Source organism: Lonchura striata, chromosome 1, assembly GCF_046129695.1.
Source record: "Lonchura striata isolate bLonStr1 chromosome 1, bLonStr1.mat, whole genome shotgun sequence".
Taxonomy (NCBI): domain Eukaryota; kingdom Metazoa; phylum Chordata; class Aves; order Passeriformes; family Estrildidae; genus Lonchura; species Lonchura striata.
The window spans coordinates 115,993,152-116,008,508 of NC_134603.1; the positions used below are offsets into that span (position 1 = coordinate 115,993,152).

General features: G+C 37.9%; 1 protein-coding gene across 1 annotated transcript in view; it reads left to right on the plus strand.

The window, feature by feature from the left end:
• GADL1 (glutamate decarboxylase like 1) overlaps positions 1-15,357 on the plus strand; it is an 81,717-nt gene that overhangs the window by 8,730 nt on the left and 57,630 nt on the right. Inside the window, exons 2-8 of the mRNA XM_021525866.2 lie at positions 2,551-2,720; positions 3,514-3,640; positions 5,268-5,358; positions 5,968-6,074; positions 7,558-7,673; positions 14,291-14,370; positions 14,486-14,540. Of these exons, the coding sequence (XP_021381541.1) occupies positions 2,551-2,720; positions 3,514-3,640; positions 5,268-5,358; positions 5,968-6,074; positions 7,558-7,673; positions 14,291-14,370; positions 14,486-14,540 (746 nt within the window). The remainder of the gene's footprint in view (positions 1-2,550; positions 2,721-3,513; positions 3,641-5,267; positions 5,359-5,967; positions 6,075-7,557; positions 7,674-14,290; positions 14,371-14,485; positions 14,541-15,357) is intronic.

Below are 15,357 nucleotides of genomic sequence, written 5' to 3' on the forward strand. Positions count from 1 at the left end.
TGTGTGTAGAGATGAACAAACCAGCGTTAGCCAGGAAGCTGTCAGACCTATGACTCAGTTCCCTAAAGACCTGGTAGAAAAAGTAATATAAAGTTCTGCTGTTGCAGAATTCCTGTAAAAAGGATCATTGTAAAGTCATGGAAATACTATTATCTTATCTCCATGCAAAAATGACAGGAATAGGGTTAAGTGTGTTACAAATAGAAATCTTTTTCACAACTCTGCTTCTAGCAGAGAGTTTGAAGGAGAACAAAAAAAAAAAAAAACAAAAAAAAACCAAACAAAAAAAACCCCAAACCAATCCACCAAAAAATAACAACAAAAATACCCCAAACAAAAAAAGAATTTAGTGAGCTCTCTTGATCTGTCATCTATTCTGCTTGCAACAAAAGGAAGTATCAATATCTGTGCTCTGCAATTGATATTAATCTCCCACATAGTTGTTTTTTTTTTTTTTTTAGATCCTGTCCTATTTTTCATAGAAACAAAACACCTTTGGCATACATAGAGATCATAGACTCTCCAGGTGATGTTTAGGTTGAAATCCTTTTTTGTATTTATGTTAAACTCTGAATAGTACTTATGGCAGCTATTTATGCATCAAATAACTAAGTCAGTCTCAACACAAAATTAGTCTCTGTTCTCTCTGCCCAAAACCCTGATGCCTTCCATTTCCTGGTAATACCCAGGGTTTTAAATCTTATAAAGTTGACCTACTAGCTTGTGTTTCCAGAGATAAACATCTAAGACTTTTTCAAAGCTTTTTCAAAGCTGCAGTTTCTTTACAGAGACTCTGCTGTGGTGTGCTGGAAAGCTTAATGAGAATTGACATTTTTGATATCTGTGATTTTACCTCTTTGCCTGTTGAAGATTTAATACTGTTTGCCTGCTTGTTCTCCATCTGTCCAGTAGGAACATTTATGCCTTTCCTATACCAATGGGCTGAAGGCTACTGTGTTCAGAAAAAATTAGTATGCTGCTCATTTGGATTAAAAATATAAGTAATTTCAGAAAGGGGTGTGTGTGTGGGTGTGTGTGTGTGTTATTTTTGTTGGCAGCATTATGAGAAGTGTGAGGTCCCATCTCATGTTAAAATTTTATCTTGTTTGTTATATCTCTCCTGATAAGTCAAAGTGAACTGAATAACTTCTCTGAGTCACCAGAAAATAAAAGATCATGGGATTAGCAGGGTTTCTTTCAATCAATGGACCTTGAAGTGATGCACATTTCTAAGCAGCATTGTTGTTCTTCTATGCCCTCCTGTGCATGAGGAGCTGTAATTATGATAAGCATGATGAATGTGTCAGAATGCAGTGCTTGGCAGTCCTCTGGAAATTCTGTTGTTTAGACCTGTGAAAGACCCACCTGTCTTCTCTACTTTGTAAGTGGAGCAAAAAGTAAAGCAATAAGATAAAGCTGTTTTGGGCACAGAACTTTATCCATACGCTCCAGCCTTGCTCCATCCTCTTTATAAATGAAGACAACACATGGTGGCAGTGCTGCCTGGCTCCATAGACCTCATATTTTCTAAAGCAGGATCAGTGAACAGATACTGCCTGTAACCCAGATAATTTGGCTACAGTAGTTACCACTTCTTTCAGTGTGATACTGTTTCAAATATCTATTCCCTCGATATCTCCAAATGTCTCAATTTCATCTTCATCCTCATGCTGGTGAAAACTGGAGTCCTGATCTTGCCATAAGAAATCAATACATGAAAGTGATACATAGCTGCCACTGTTGGCCAGTGTCTTACAAGCATCTTGGATGAGCTCTCAGGGGTAATGCAAAGGTAGAAGTAAAAATGTGTTCATGGTGCACAACAGCAGAGTGCGTCTCCTGGGTGACGGTGAGGGAGGGGGGAAGAGATCATCACTGGAGAAAGGAATAAACAAGATAATTTGCCCAGCAGATTATTGTAATTGGTGACTGAGGGCACTTAATGGGATAAGGGACAAAAGAAGTGCAGGTATGTGACATTGAAATGTTTTATTTTCATGGAGTGTGGGTCAGTGAAGCACTCTGCAAAGAATGCAGAAGACTGAGCAAGAGGACTGGCTGGTGGGAAGAAGTATAAAGATACAGGAAACAAAGCTGAAAGTTATTTCATGAAAAAGTGGAAGCAGAGGGATGGCTTGTGGAGGGAAACATTTTCAGTTAAGAAAAATGCCCATTATCTTTCACTGTATTTCTATTTGTACAGCTGTAACATGTTCTAAGCCAGAACTGTATTTTCCTCTGTGATTGGAAGGTCTCTTGCATGCTTTCGTATGTTAGAGAAAGCAGTAGATACAATACAAGTAGGCTATTATTGTCTACAGAATAAGTCTATATTTGAAGTTATGTGGTTTTTGTTTAGGTTGTTTTTTTTGGTGGGTTTTTTTTTTTTTTTGTCTCTAAAGTTCTTCCACTAAAATCTAGGATTTTTGTATGGGTAAAAAGTCCATGTGAGTTTTTCTTAAGTTGACTAAATCTCTAGCAGTGAAAGAATATTTTTTTAGTTTGTTATTTATTTATCCTTGCTTTAATGATGAGTTATTTCTCTTACAGTTGGTGTTTGCAAGCAGGAGATGCTCCAGAAGAAGAATGCTGTTTTGGTGGATGGGGTCATTCTAAATGGTCCAATAATGGACTCAAAAGCAGGAGAGAAGTTTGTGGAAGATGCTTGTAAGATTATAATGGAAGAAGTTGTCCAGAAAGCAGATGATGTGACAGAAAAGGTAAAGCCATAAAGAGTTGTTGAGACCTTGTAGTGAAGATAATGAACAATAAATCAATTTTTTATAAGCTCTATTTTATCGTACTCTTAGTAGCCTCAAAATTGCTTCTAGTCTGTGCTTGGCTTCAAGATAAGATACAGCCTTACAAATTAATAAAGAATGTGTTATAAAACCTTCCAATAACATAGTTAGCATACATATCTGCCAGAAAATGATGATTTAAAAAAAAAAAATCTCAGAATACAAAGGTCATTTTCTTTGAGATCACAAATGACATGTTTTTAATGTTTGGAGTGGGGTTGAGTTGTTTTCTCTTCAGAGGGACTGGTGTTGGAGAAGGAGGAAAGTAGCTGTGGTACCATTGTGAAAGGACAGCATTATAAGATTGCTGCGGGTTCTGCAGAACCTGCTTAAGAGGCTGTATGGGAAGAGGTCCTGCAAATAAACCATGCTTGCCTTTGGGCATGCACTGCTTCCTCCCACCCCCTGGCAGAACAGCAGCTGAAAATGCTGTGATTACAAATCCTTAGCTAAGGACAGAATTTGAGCTGCAGGCTTCTTTCTTTTCTGCCTTTCAGCATTTCCCACTCTAAAGTTTATGGCTGAGTGTTGCCTGAGACATGATAAAACCAACATCCCATGAGGTCCAGCTTACTGGATATATTTTCTGGTGGCACGCTGCCCTGCCATGGGGAGTTTTGTGAAAACAGAGCTGAAGGAAATGATTACTTTGTACCTCTTGCTCCTGGCTAAGCTGTTCACTGATGGTGTCTGCCCTGCTCCCCATCACTAGGTCTGTGAATGGCAAGCCCCTGAAAAGCTTAAGCAGATTCTTGACCTGGAAATGAGGGACACCGGAGAATGTCATCAGAAGGTCCTGCAGCTCTGCCGTGATGTTATAAAATACAGCGTCAAAACCAGTAGGTTTGGGATTTTAAGCACATGCTAACTTAGACGGGATAATGCTTACAAACCTGTCACCTTTCAGGGAACTGGGAGTGTGAATGTTTGTTTCCCTCTTGCCTATACAAGGTGCAAACAGTTTGACTGAATTCTGGTCACCAAAGGTTTGACTAATATACGTAATAATGGCAAAATAATCAAAAAGTAATGAACATAATGCCATTTGCATTAATGATAGTCTGTCATTTTGAAGTCTTGGGAAAGTCATGTAGACAAATGATATAAGTCTAGCAGAACAGGCAGGAGAAAGACCTTTTTCTATGATTTCCTGCTGTCTGAGTGATGAGATTTGGAGTCACCGTCATTGCCCGCACATGTTCTTAGTGATGATTGCTCTCCATTTATTATTGTTCTATTTGAGCAATAGTCTTGTAGGTTAATTTGCTGATAGGCAGTAATTCCTGTTCCAGACACCATGAGAAGAGAGCCTGCAGTGTTTCAGAGGCAGTACACCACAGCTCTGCAGGATGAGCTCTATAGCTAACCTTTCTGCAGCATGTGCAGGGTAATTCAATCTTGGTAAAAAGGGATGAACAACATCTGTTCAGGAAATAACACTGTGAATCGGTAGCTCAGGATTTCAGATGTACGGCTTAGGCTGTATTTTGTTAAGTAAGAAAGACATTTTATATAGTTTGTTGTGCATTTCTGGGCTGCATTCCCTGCTTCAATCACTGCTGCTGCAGAGTAAAACTGTAAAATAATTTTGAGAGGGAACTTATGCTTTTGAAAACCACAGAAGAGTAGTGATAGTTATCTGCAGGGGTAGTGTACTAATAATATGCAGATATAATGACTGAGTTAGTGGAAGAGGTTCTGTTTATCTTTTGCAAATTGCCTTTAGATTATAATATGTCACTTTAGAAAGGATGTTGTATATAAAAATATGCTGTGCAAATAGTCTTTGAGTACAGACATTTATTGAAGCCCCAATTATAGTATAAATGGAGCCATACTGTTTACCAGGTTTTGCATGTAAAAATGCTGTGTGCTATGGATTAAAATTTAGGTGGTGACTCCACTGTTGAATGGAGTTGTTTTTATAGTCAGCAGTAACATAGAATTTTGTCAAAATTAGTTGTATCTCAGTGCTTAAAGGAGGGTAAATAAATTCTCTTAACTTCTCATTCAAGGGTGCAGCAGAATTTTCCAAGCTGTTAGACTGCCTGTCTCTCTGTGTTGAAACTCTGGTGGGAGAAAAGGTGCAGCTGCTTGGGATCCTGTATTCTACAGCTTAGAAAAATTTGGCTGAACATTGACTGTAGCTTCTCAAAACCACTGTTTAAAGGCACTATGTGTAATCAATTGTCGATCCCTTTTATTTTTTGCTTTATAAAACTTGTAAACAACTCACAACTATTCTGTACACCACTTGCATTTCTCAATACATGTTTTGAAGTTCGAAAGTATTTACTAAATTTACTTTCGAAGGAATGTCTAACTTTAGGAAAGGACAGCAAATCCAGAGAATATGGAGAGAATTGAGTTAATTGTGGTTTGCAATGATCAGCTCAGCTGAGAGGGAATGCGATGTATTTCCTTTTCTGGTATATTCTGTCACTTGTTTTTCATCTGTATTTCCAGATCATCCGAGATTTTTCAATCAGCTGTATGCTGGAATAGATTATTACTCATTAGTGGCTCGTTTCATTACAGAAGCACTGAACCCCAGTGTGTAAGTGTGGTTCTTTTTCCTCTTGATGATGAATTAGTATGCTTTTTGGAATAGCAGCTTTTTTTACTTCCTTGCTTTTGATTTCTGTTGTCAGTGTTACAGAAGAGGCAGGAATTGTGCAAGACTTTGGGAAAGAAAACCCTCTGATTTAAATTGGCTGAAGTTGAGATTTACAAGGAGAGATTTTTTTTTTTTCAATACTAATAAAACCTAGACTTTTATCTTACTTAGTACATGAAAATAAATTAATTAGACTTAACTTAGTTGTTCATTCCTTTGAGGCATTCTGCACAGAGCTGAATGCAAATGGTTACCTGTCTACTGTTTACTTGCAAATGTAAAGCTGAAATTTAAGCATGTGACCTACATTAATAGAAAACTCTGTTGTATGACTTTGAGAGTGGAAGTGTCAATGAGATGCTGCCAGAAACTAAGAAATTGCTCTGCTGTATCAGATCCATAATGTTTTTAGTTTGGAGTCCTACTGCAGGTGGTAGCTGCTGATAGATTAAATAAAGGTGCAAGAAGCCTTTATCTAGTTTTAGCAATGCTCTGTGCTATGAGTTATGTAATTTTAACACCAATTATCATGCTATTGTTTCTCTTTAGATACACATATGAAGTATCCCCTGTGTTTCTGTTGGTGGAGGAAGCAGTCATCAAGAAAATGATTGAATTCATAGGCTGGGAAGAAGGGGATGGTATATTTAATCCAGGTAGGAACAGTTCAGACCTCCAGCTGAATCATTATAAACTGCCTAATATCATTAATTCTATGAACATTGGAATATTTGAAAATGCATGCAAATGTGTAGTGGTACACAGAACTATTTAATCTAGGCTTATCTTTTGTGCTTCTAGTAATAATTCAGCGATTCTGACCAGTGAATGAATGAAAACACTTCTACATTAAATATAATTATATGGAATTACTTGAAATGGATTGTTTAATTGTTAATTAATTTAATTGTCAATTAATTGTTTGTATCTGATGCCTTTCCTGACTTTATTAACAATACTAAGAGCCTCATTGGAAGGAGTCAACTTAGCTGACAGACAGGGAGTTGATTTATGTGCTAGATGCCAATCCATGGTGCCTGAGGGCATAGATCTGTGTATCCTATGAACAGTGGGAACAAGAGTTTACATGATCTTAACTCCTTTGAATTTTTATTATTTTATTAAACATTATGATAAGGCAGGCCAAATAGATATTTCTTAAGATGCTTGATAAACCGCTTTTTCCAAATCCACTGTAAGGCAGTGTTTCAGCCTACTGCACTGAAATAATGAAGCATAATGGTGGTATTTCACATATTATTCAGATAAAAAATAATTGGGCTAGATGTGAAGCTTTTTTGTCTATTTTGGATGTGAGAAGAGAAATTAAATGTGTACATGAGTTTAAACTTCCCCTCCCAAACTGAAACAAAGTCAGTGATTCTAGCCTACACATGATAGTAGAAAAATAAATAAGCTAAAAATCCCTACTTTTAAAATATATTACTGGTATGGATTTTTTTCCACATTAAATTTGATGTATATTTTTGGTAGAAGCCTTACTTTTGCAGAAGAATTTCTGTCTTAAAACATAGTGATCTACTGAGAGAAGATAAATTAATTGTTCTTTTTTTTGGTTCTAGTTTTATGTAAGGTTTTCCTTACTTCTTTGGTTTGTTCTTCTAAGTGAATAAAACCTGTCCCGAGTGAATAAAGCTTGTCCAGATCTTACCTTGCAGATCTTTCAGTTCCCACTCACTGTGTTTATTTTTGTTTTTTCTCAAAGACCTTTTTCTTCCTTGGTCCCCTGAGGCCCGGTTGCTGAAGAGATCTCCAAAGCTCTGAGCTTGGTGCAGGCAGCTGAGCTGCTGCCTGAAGCTGAGCCTTGCTGCTCTGCTTCAGTGTAGAGGGGAGGGTGCTGTGGCAGAGTTTTCTCTGTTGGGAAGGACTGTTTGGGCACAGCTCTTATTCATCAGGAAATATCCCCAAAGAACATCCAAACAGGCTCTGCTTCCATGCCTGCTGCAGAGCCCAGGGTTCATTTTATGGATGTATCCTTCAGGGGAGGAAATAAACTGTAATGGATGCATCACTAGGATGCCTGTGGGGTTTATTTTTACCTTAATAGGTCAAGCACTCAGATGCAGGAAAGGTACTCATACTGTGGCTAATACAATATTTGTATGTCTCTTTTTGCAGGTGGCTCTGTTTCTAATATGTATGCTATGAATTTAGCAAGGTACAAATTTTGCCCTGAGATAAAGGAGAAAGGGCTCTCAGGTCTGCCAAGACTAGTTCTGTTCGCTTCGGAAGAGGTAAAATGCAAACAAAGAAAAACTTTTTGAACTTTATTTTTTTTCAGTAGCTGCAAAATTATATCATTTGCATATCTGAGGGGGCACTGGTAGAATAATTCTGACATCAGTGTATGATGTGGAATATTGGAATGAAGTGGTGAAGTCTGATGGTAAATTTCACTGCAGAAGCGTTCTGGCTTTCAGAAAACAAACACAGATGTTGCTGCTTTGAAAACTGCTGATGAAAGAATAGGTTGTAGATGGGGCAAACCTGAAGCAGAATGCATGTGCTGTGTTGTGGAGGTCTGCAGCATTTGATCTCCTACAGCACAAAGTCTAGCAGGAACTGTAGGTTTTGGATGTCAAAGGTTTTTTGCTGCATGTTTAATTTGTACTAAACTGAGCACTTTTGGGCCTGTGAGAGGGCTCTCTGCAGCTCCCATTTTGCCCTATGTCTGAATACAGATTGGATGTGTTACAGAGTCAGACCCACCATATGCCTCTCAAAAAAAACCCAAAAAAAACCTGGACCTTTAGACATTTTTTCTTTAAATAATTGAAAATATGTGTCTAGTCCTTAAAGTTTTTTAATAATATCAGTCCAAAATGCCTGTGGGAAATGAAGTTACATTCATACATTTATTCTGAAGGTAGTTTTTGGAGACTCTTTTCTCTTCCCTGTCCCTTCAGTTTTGAGAGTTTATCATTTGATTAGTGTAGAGTTGTTATTAATTCTGACTCTACTATATAAAAGCCCCAGTGGAAGCCTGCACAGAACCTTGTTGTATTAGAAAATATGGACTTACTAGGGTAATTGTAGCTCAGGCGTTTATGGTTTATGCTCTAAACAGTTTGCGGTGTAAATAGATGAGAGGCTTATTTTGAAGAAGCCTGAGGGATGAAGGCATTGTGTATAACATGTCTTTTGGAACTGAGCCCACACGTTCTAAATAAAGGTGGTTTGTTTGTTTTTTTCCCTCAAAAATATATTTTGTTTGCTTTCTTTTTTTTTTTCTGAAAAGTGTATGTATGAAAATACATGCCAATTTATACTTAATCCCTCATATTACATCTTCAACATAGTTAAGGAGGAAAAAACGAGTTTGAAGTAAATTCCATAAATGCTTTTGAAGTGAAGCCCATGAAACTCTCATCATGAAGTAGCATTTTATTTCACTGCATGGTTTAACTACAACACATTTTCTTACTCTGAAGTAAGGAAACATTTAATTTCATGTCAAAAGAAATTTTAATTGTCTGCCAGAATAAATTTATTTTTATGCCTTTGCTTCTCCAAGAAGACCAAAGCCATAAAACATAAAGCTGACCAGGAAAAATAAATTGGTAAATTATTTGTAAGGCCATACTTTTGATCTCTAATATTTGTTTGCTTCAAACAACTACATAGTCATTAATACTCAATAATCATTTACTGTAAAACTGATGCTTTTAATACTTAGATAGTGTATATTTTCTAAGATCACCAGTGTTTATTCAGTGTTATGAGGGAGGCAATGGGCATATTCATTTACAATTATTTTAGATCCATCTGTATTGAGTCCAAGCTACGTGACTTTTTGGAAACATTTGTTCAGATATACCATGTTGAGAATATATGTAATCAGTAGTCCACACTTGAGACAAGTACAAAAGTTCTGATGTCACACAATTTTAGTTCTTTTATTATTGTTTTTATTTTGAGTCTTGTTTAACATTTTGCACCTTTGAATCACAGAACCAAGGAATCATTTAGGTTGGGGAAGACTTCTAAGATAATCAGGTTCAACCTTTGACCACCATGTTGCCAACAAGACCAATGCACTAAATGCCATATCTGGTTGTTTCTTGAACACCTCCAGGGATGGTGACTCCAACATCTCCCTGGGCAAACTTCCAATGCTTAACCTTTCCTGTGATGAAATTCTTATTATTCAACTTGAACCTCCCCTGGCACAGCTTAGGGCTGTATTCTCTCATCCTGTCAGTGGTTGCCTGGGAGAAGAGCCTGACTCTTCCCTGGCTACACTCTCCTTTCAGGCAGCTGGAGAGAGCAATAAGGTCAGTCCCCTCTGCTCAGCCTTTTCCAGGCTAAACACCCCCAGCTCCCTCACCTACTCCTCATAGGGCTGTCTAGATCCTTCACCAGCTCTGTTGCTCTTCTCTGAACATGCTCCAGCCCCTCATTGTCTTTTTTGTAGTGAAGAGCCCAAAACTGAACACAGGGTTTGAGGTGCAGCCTCACCAATGCTGAATACAGAGAGACAATCACTGCCCTGGTCCTGCTGGCCACGCTGTTGCTGATACAGGCCAGGATGCCACTGGCCTTCTTGGCCACTTGAGCACACACTGGCTTGTGTTCAGCTGGCTGTCAACCAGCACCCCCAGGCCCTTGTCCACTGGGCCCCTATCCAACAATTCTTCCCCATGCCTGTAGTGCTGCCTGGGGTTGTTTTGACCCAGGTGCAGGACTGGGCACTTTTGATGTATTGAATGTCACACCCTTGGCCCTGCCCATGCTGGATTCAGCATGTTCAGATTCTTCTGCAAATCCTTCCTACCCTCCAATAGATCAATTTCCTACCCATCTTGGTGTCATCTGTGAGCTTCCTGAGGGTAGACTAAATCCCCTCATCCTAACAGCCTTCATTTTTGTTGGATTATTTTTTTTGTTTTGTTTTAACTGAAGAAGTACCTGGAGAAGCAAATTATCACACCCCCCCCCCCCCCCCCCAACCAAACAAAAAGTAAAACAAAACTTGGAGAAATTAACAATCTGGATTTAGCTTCATCATGAATTAGTCATGAGCATTGGCATGGAGAAACCTTGAGGCTATAATGAACTGAGTATTGATAAGTCAAAAGACATGGCTATTCAAGGCCCTTGTGCCATTTTAGGGCTTGGCTGAAGTGCTGTGCTGAAATAAAATGATTTTTGCCTTGGTGTGCTAAGCCTCTAAGTGTCAGTTTGGCACTTGTCAGGTTGAAAGAGTTGCCCTGCTGCAGAGCAGGGGAATGCACAGACTTTCAATGACTTCTGTGATCCAGGGCTATGTATTTTCTGTATGTTCTTGGATAACATAAAGATGTATATTTAACGCATGGCCCACCCAAGGTCCTCACATATTCTGCTTGGCCTTAAGGAATAAAAAGGTGCCTTGTTCCTGTAAGTGAATGCTTAGATATTTATAACTGTGGTGATACGCAGTGAACACTGTTTATGCTGCTGTTAATCTGTAACACTTTTGTGGACCATTACAGAGTGATTCCCCTTGAGACAGTAGCAGCAGAAGAGTAATTGGTCTATCCCCCTTTCTGGAGGCATGATTTGTGGCTCTGTAGGAGGTAAATGCTGATCTAGTTATAGATACCAGGCCACCCTTTTTATTCCCTTTTGCTATTTGAGTCCCATATAAACCTTATCCTGGCACAAGTATGTGTTACATTGATCTGAAAGGTAGAAATGTCATAAGTTTGAGGTAAGTAAGGGTACGCAGAGGATGTGTAAACAGTTGAAATGTACATGCTGATACGAGCAGTTATTTTAGATGAAATAAAACTAAATTCCTCCCCAGTGCAACTTGATCATGAAAGCAATAAAGCAAGAGAACACAACATTAACTTATCATGTTGTCCCCTGTTGAAATTAGAACAGACAAAAATGGGTAATAAAACAATATCATAATAAGGTAATTGCTTTATGCAATCATGTTTCTAGGAAAATTTTAAAATCAAGAAAATACAGATTTATCTTCTGTTTTAATGAGAACAGGTAGAAAGTACCTTGTCTTTGCAAACATTATTAGGAAATGAAAGCTGTCTAGATATAGGTAAAATAGTACAGCAGCACATTTAAATGCACCAATGTTCCAATTTGATCTTGTGCTCAAAGATGGTAATTTGTTACTACAAATGACTGCAGATTTAATAATTTGTCCAAACAAACTAAACTGTGAAAGACATGGCAAGAATAATCTGAACTCACAGTATTTAAAATAATACTTTTAAACTGGATATTTCTTTCTCCATTTTTTGGAAAGGCAACTATGAAAAGGGAATTAGTTGGTGCTCTTGTGACTGTAACTGCTAAATATTCTTTAGCATATTTTATCTTAAAATGATGCAATGCAGTTTAGCATAATGGCTTCTAGTAATGAAGAGGGGGAAAGAATTCTTACATATTTTCAATCAATATAACTGAAAAATCTCTTTTTTCATCAAAGAATGTATATTCCAAGTCTATACAGTATTATGAGTCTTGTTCTTTTTCTGTCCTAGTGAAAGACAGAATTTTTCAAGAAGTGCAGAAGTACTTCTGGAGGAAAAATAATTTCCCTTGCAGACTGTTTATTTTTGTATTCCCTCTGTTTTTCTTTTTTCCTCTGTTTTTTTTTGTATAATCTCTCAGGTACTCAAGCGTCTTTTATCTTTCTTCCAGTCTCTCATACCATTGTTTATAATAAAATATATAATTTACTACTTGTCTGCTTATTAGTATATTGAGTTTGCAAGTCTGCTGCATACTGTTTGGAGCAATCTGATTATTCTTGGTGATTCATACCTTTCATTGTAAAGTAATGGCTAGAAATCAGTGATGGAGGCAACTTGTATTTTAAGTGATTCACTCGTCAGTCAAAAATATCTCCAAACTTCTGCTGAACAACACACAGGAACTTAGAATCATTATTACCTTTGTTGATGTAATGTAAGACTAATTATTCACCTATCTATGTTATTATTCTTGTAACAGTCTGAATGACTGAGCCCTAAAGGCCTTGCAGATGTGTCATGTTACAAATTAAGTTTTCTTAAAACTACTCAGTAGCACCATGTTATGTATGCCTTTGTTTAAAAAGTGGGTGATGGTGGGGGAAACCTCTGTCAAAAAGAAAAGAGCCCTCTGAGATCACCATCTCATCAAAATAAGCGTGACAGGCTTTAATACCCTTAATATATTCATGCCCACACATTTAAATGTTGTACATTTTTCATAATTATGTTCTGCAGCAACTGCATTTCTCAGGCAGAAAATGGAATTAATTAACCAACTGGCTTCACCTCCTGTATGAAAAGTAACAATTCTAGACATCTTCGCGTTTGCTGGAGTATGCATTATTTTAACCCTTCAGTTATAATGTGTAGAAGAGACAATTTTATTTTTGTGAGGAGGGCAGTGATAATCCAAGGGTTGGATGGCCTTGGTTCTGAGAAGAACTGTTTAGTCATACTGGATGTGGTGTACACTCAAATGTGACTCCACTGCCATAAGTGGGTAGTTTTGATGTCTAAATATCTTTGGGTTAAGAAGGTTACTGCATCTTGAATTCCCAGGCTAATCTTGAAGACAAATTAAGCAGAGATCAGTGTACTCTTGTTCTGGAATAAGACAAAGTGTTCTTGTGCTGGAATAACAGTATCTACAGTAGAGTAGGTACTTATAAAGGTGAATATTGGAAATATGGTTAGATAAACCATTGCTATTTGTTAAAAAGAAAAGAGTTTGTAAAAAGTATATGGTGGTCTGTGGGCTTGAATAGCATCCTTACCTTAGTAATTTTACCACATTCTGATTAAATAAACACCCATTTCTAAAATCTTCTTTTGCACTCCACAGGCTTCATAGACTTATGCCCTTTATTCAGTGCAAAGTGAGAAGTGGGCAGCATGTTTCTGTGATGAGACACACTCAGATATGTTTCTGTGATGAGACCTAGCTAAAATTCTTTGCTAATATAGTAACTTAGTTTTTGGAAAAATGCAGACTGCTCCACACTGGAACCTTTTGCAAAATCCACAGTAAAGTATGAAGATGTGCTGAGTCCTGAGGTCTGCTTGCTTTCACAGTAGTTTCTAAGGTTCACAATCATGTGAGCTACACACCACCATGATTTCCAGGTCCTTTTGCAGAGATAGCATGCTGAAAGTCTTGCAAATCCCCATTTTACCACATCAGAAGCTTTGGTAGGTCTTGGGTGTTGAACACCTTGATCCTATGAAGGCCCTGGGTCAGTTTAGCACAGTATCCTGTCTCTGGAGTATCTTGTCTCTGGCAGTGGCCATCAGCTGAGGATTAGGGAAAGCATACAGAATTGTTACAAACATAAAATAGTAGAAGGTTCAAATATACATCCTAAGAGTCCACTTTCCAAGGAGTGGTGCTTTTGGACTTTCAGACCTAATTAATTGTTTCCAGGCTGTTGACTTAAACAGCCTTTAGACCCTTTTCCTCATGCATTTCCTAACTCTTACACTCATTGATACTTTTGATTCAATACTATTAAAACATTTTGAAACAATTAGTAATTCTTTGCTGATGACACTTCCAAGTTTCTACTTTTCATTCTAATGCAGAACAAGCTCTAAGGAAAATTGTATGAAATAGAGCTCCTAATTTTTTTCTTAAGCCTGCATTTTAAACATGGTGCACAACTTTTTTGTCTTATTTTCCCCAGTTTTCTGTGTGTGTTAAATACAAGATGGACTTTGTGATATGTACCTTATCAGTTTGCTTTTTGTGTTAGAATATGCTGTTGTCATGGCTATTAGGTGCTGTTGTACTTGCCACTGTTCCCTATGTTAAGGAATTTGTTTCTCTTGTGTAATTGTGTGTCTACTTGTTTTTTGTACCTCTCTCACAGTGCCATTACTCCATGAAGAAGGCAGCCTCCTTCCTGGGAATTGGTACAGAGAATGTGTACTTCATCAAAACAGATGAAAGGTAAGAAAGCAAAAGCCATGACTCTGATCTCTCAGCCTTTTAAAAATGCAGTAGTGCTGTACATAACTAACCTATTTGAATGTAACTGAAAAAGTTTTAAATCTGTGTCCCTTAGAGGTAAGATGATACCTGAGGAACTGGAGAAACAAGTCCAGCGGGCCAGGAAAGAGGTGAGAGGGGGAGAGAGCATGAAGGAGAGAGGAGTGTATGCGGACTGTGAGCTTGTGTCTGAGTGAAAGAAGGAAAACTAAGAGTGACTAAAATCGTCAAAGTAGGGCAGTTAATGCAACAATGTTTTTCTTACAGGTGAAATCTGTTTGCCACAAACTTGTGGAACAAGCCAAGGCTTATGGGTTTTACACTCTTAGAAGGGAGGAAAATTCCACAGGGTGTTTACTGCTAATGAAAGTTCTGAGCACAATGCTGCTCTGAAGCATTTGGTGCATTTCTTATAGGATTTCTTTTGCCCTTGATCCTTTTTTAAATGGATGCAGTATGTTTTCCTAAAACAGTTTTTCAGTTAATTACAGCAGCTATTGCTCTATTGCCTCTCCAGTGAGCAAGAACTGTAACATGTGGCTTAGTGTCTAAAACTGTCTTACAAGGTTTAAATGCTAAATTCTGTCCCTCCTACTATTCTAGTAAGAGTGCAGAGATGTGCCTCTTTTCCCCTAGGGACTTTGCCAACTAGAAACTCAAAGGCAAGAATTTGGAATGGCACTGTTCTGTATTTGGACAACATTAACATGCTTTTCCACAATCTGTATAACAGTCCTTACCTATAGTGAACATAATTTATTTTAGAGAGCTTGAAGGACTAAGTGTGACTTCCACGAGGATCTTCTTTAGGCTTGGTTAGCTCACCCTATTTCTCACTTCCAGTTTGTGCATCAGAGCAGCAGAATTCAGAGCTCAGCCCTTAGTCCATGATGAGTGAATACAAAGCAGCTAGTGCAATGTCCATGGCATGGACAATACCTGCCATGG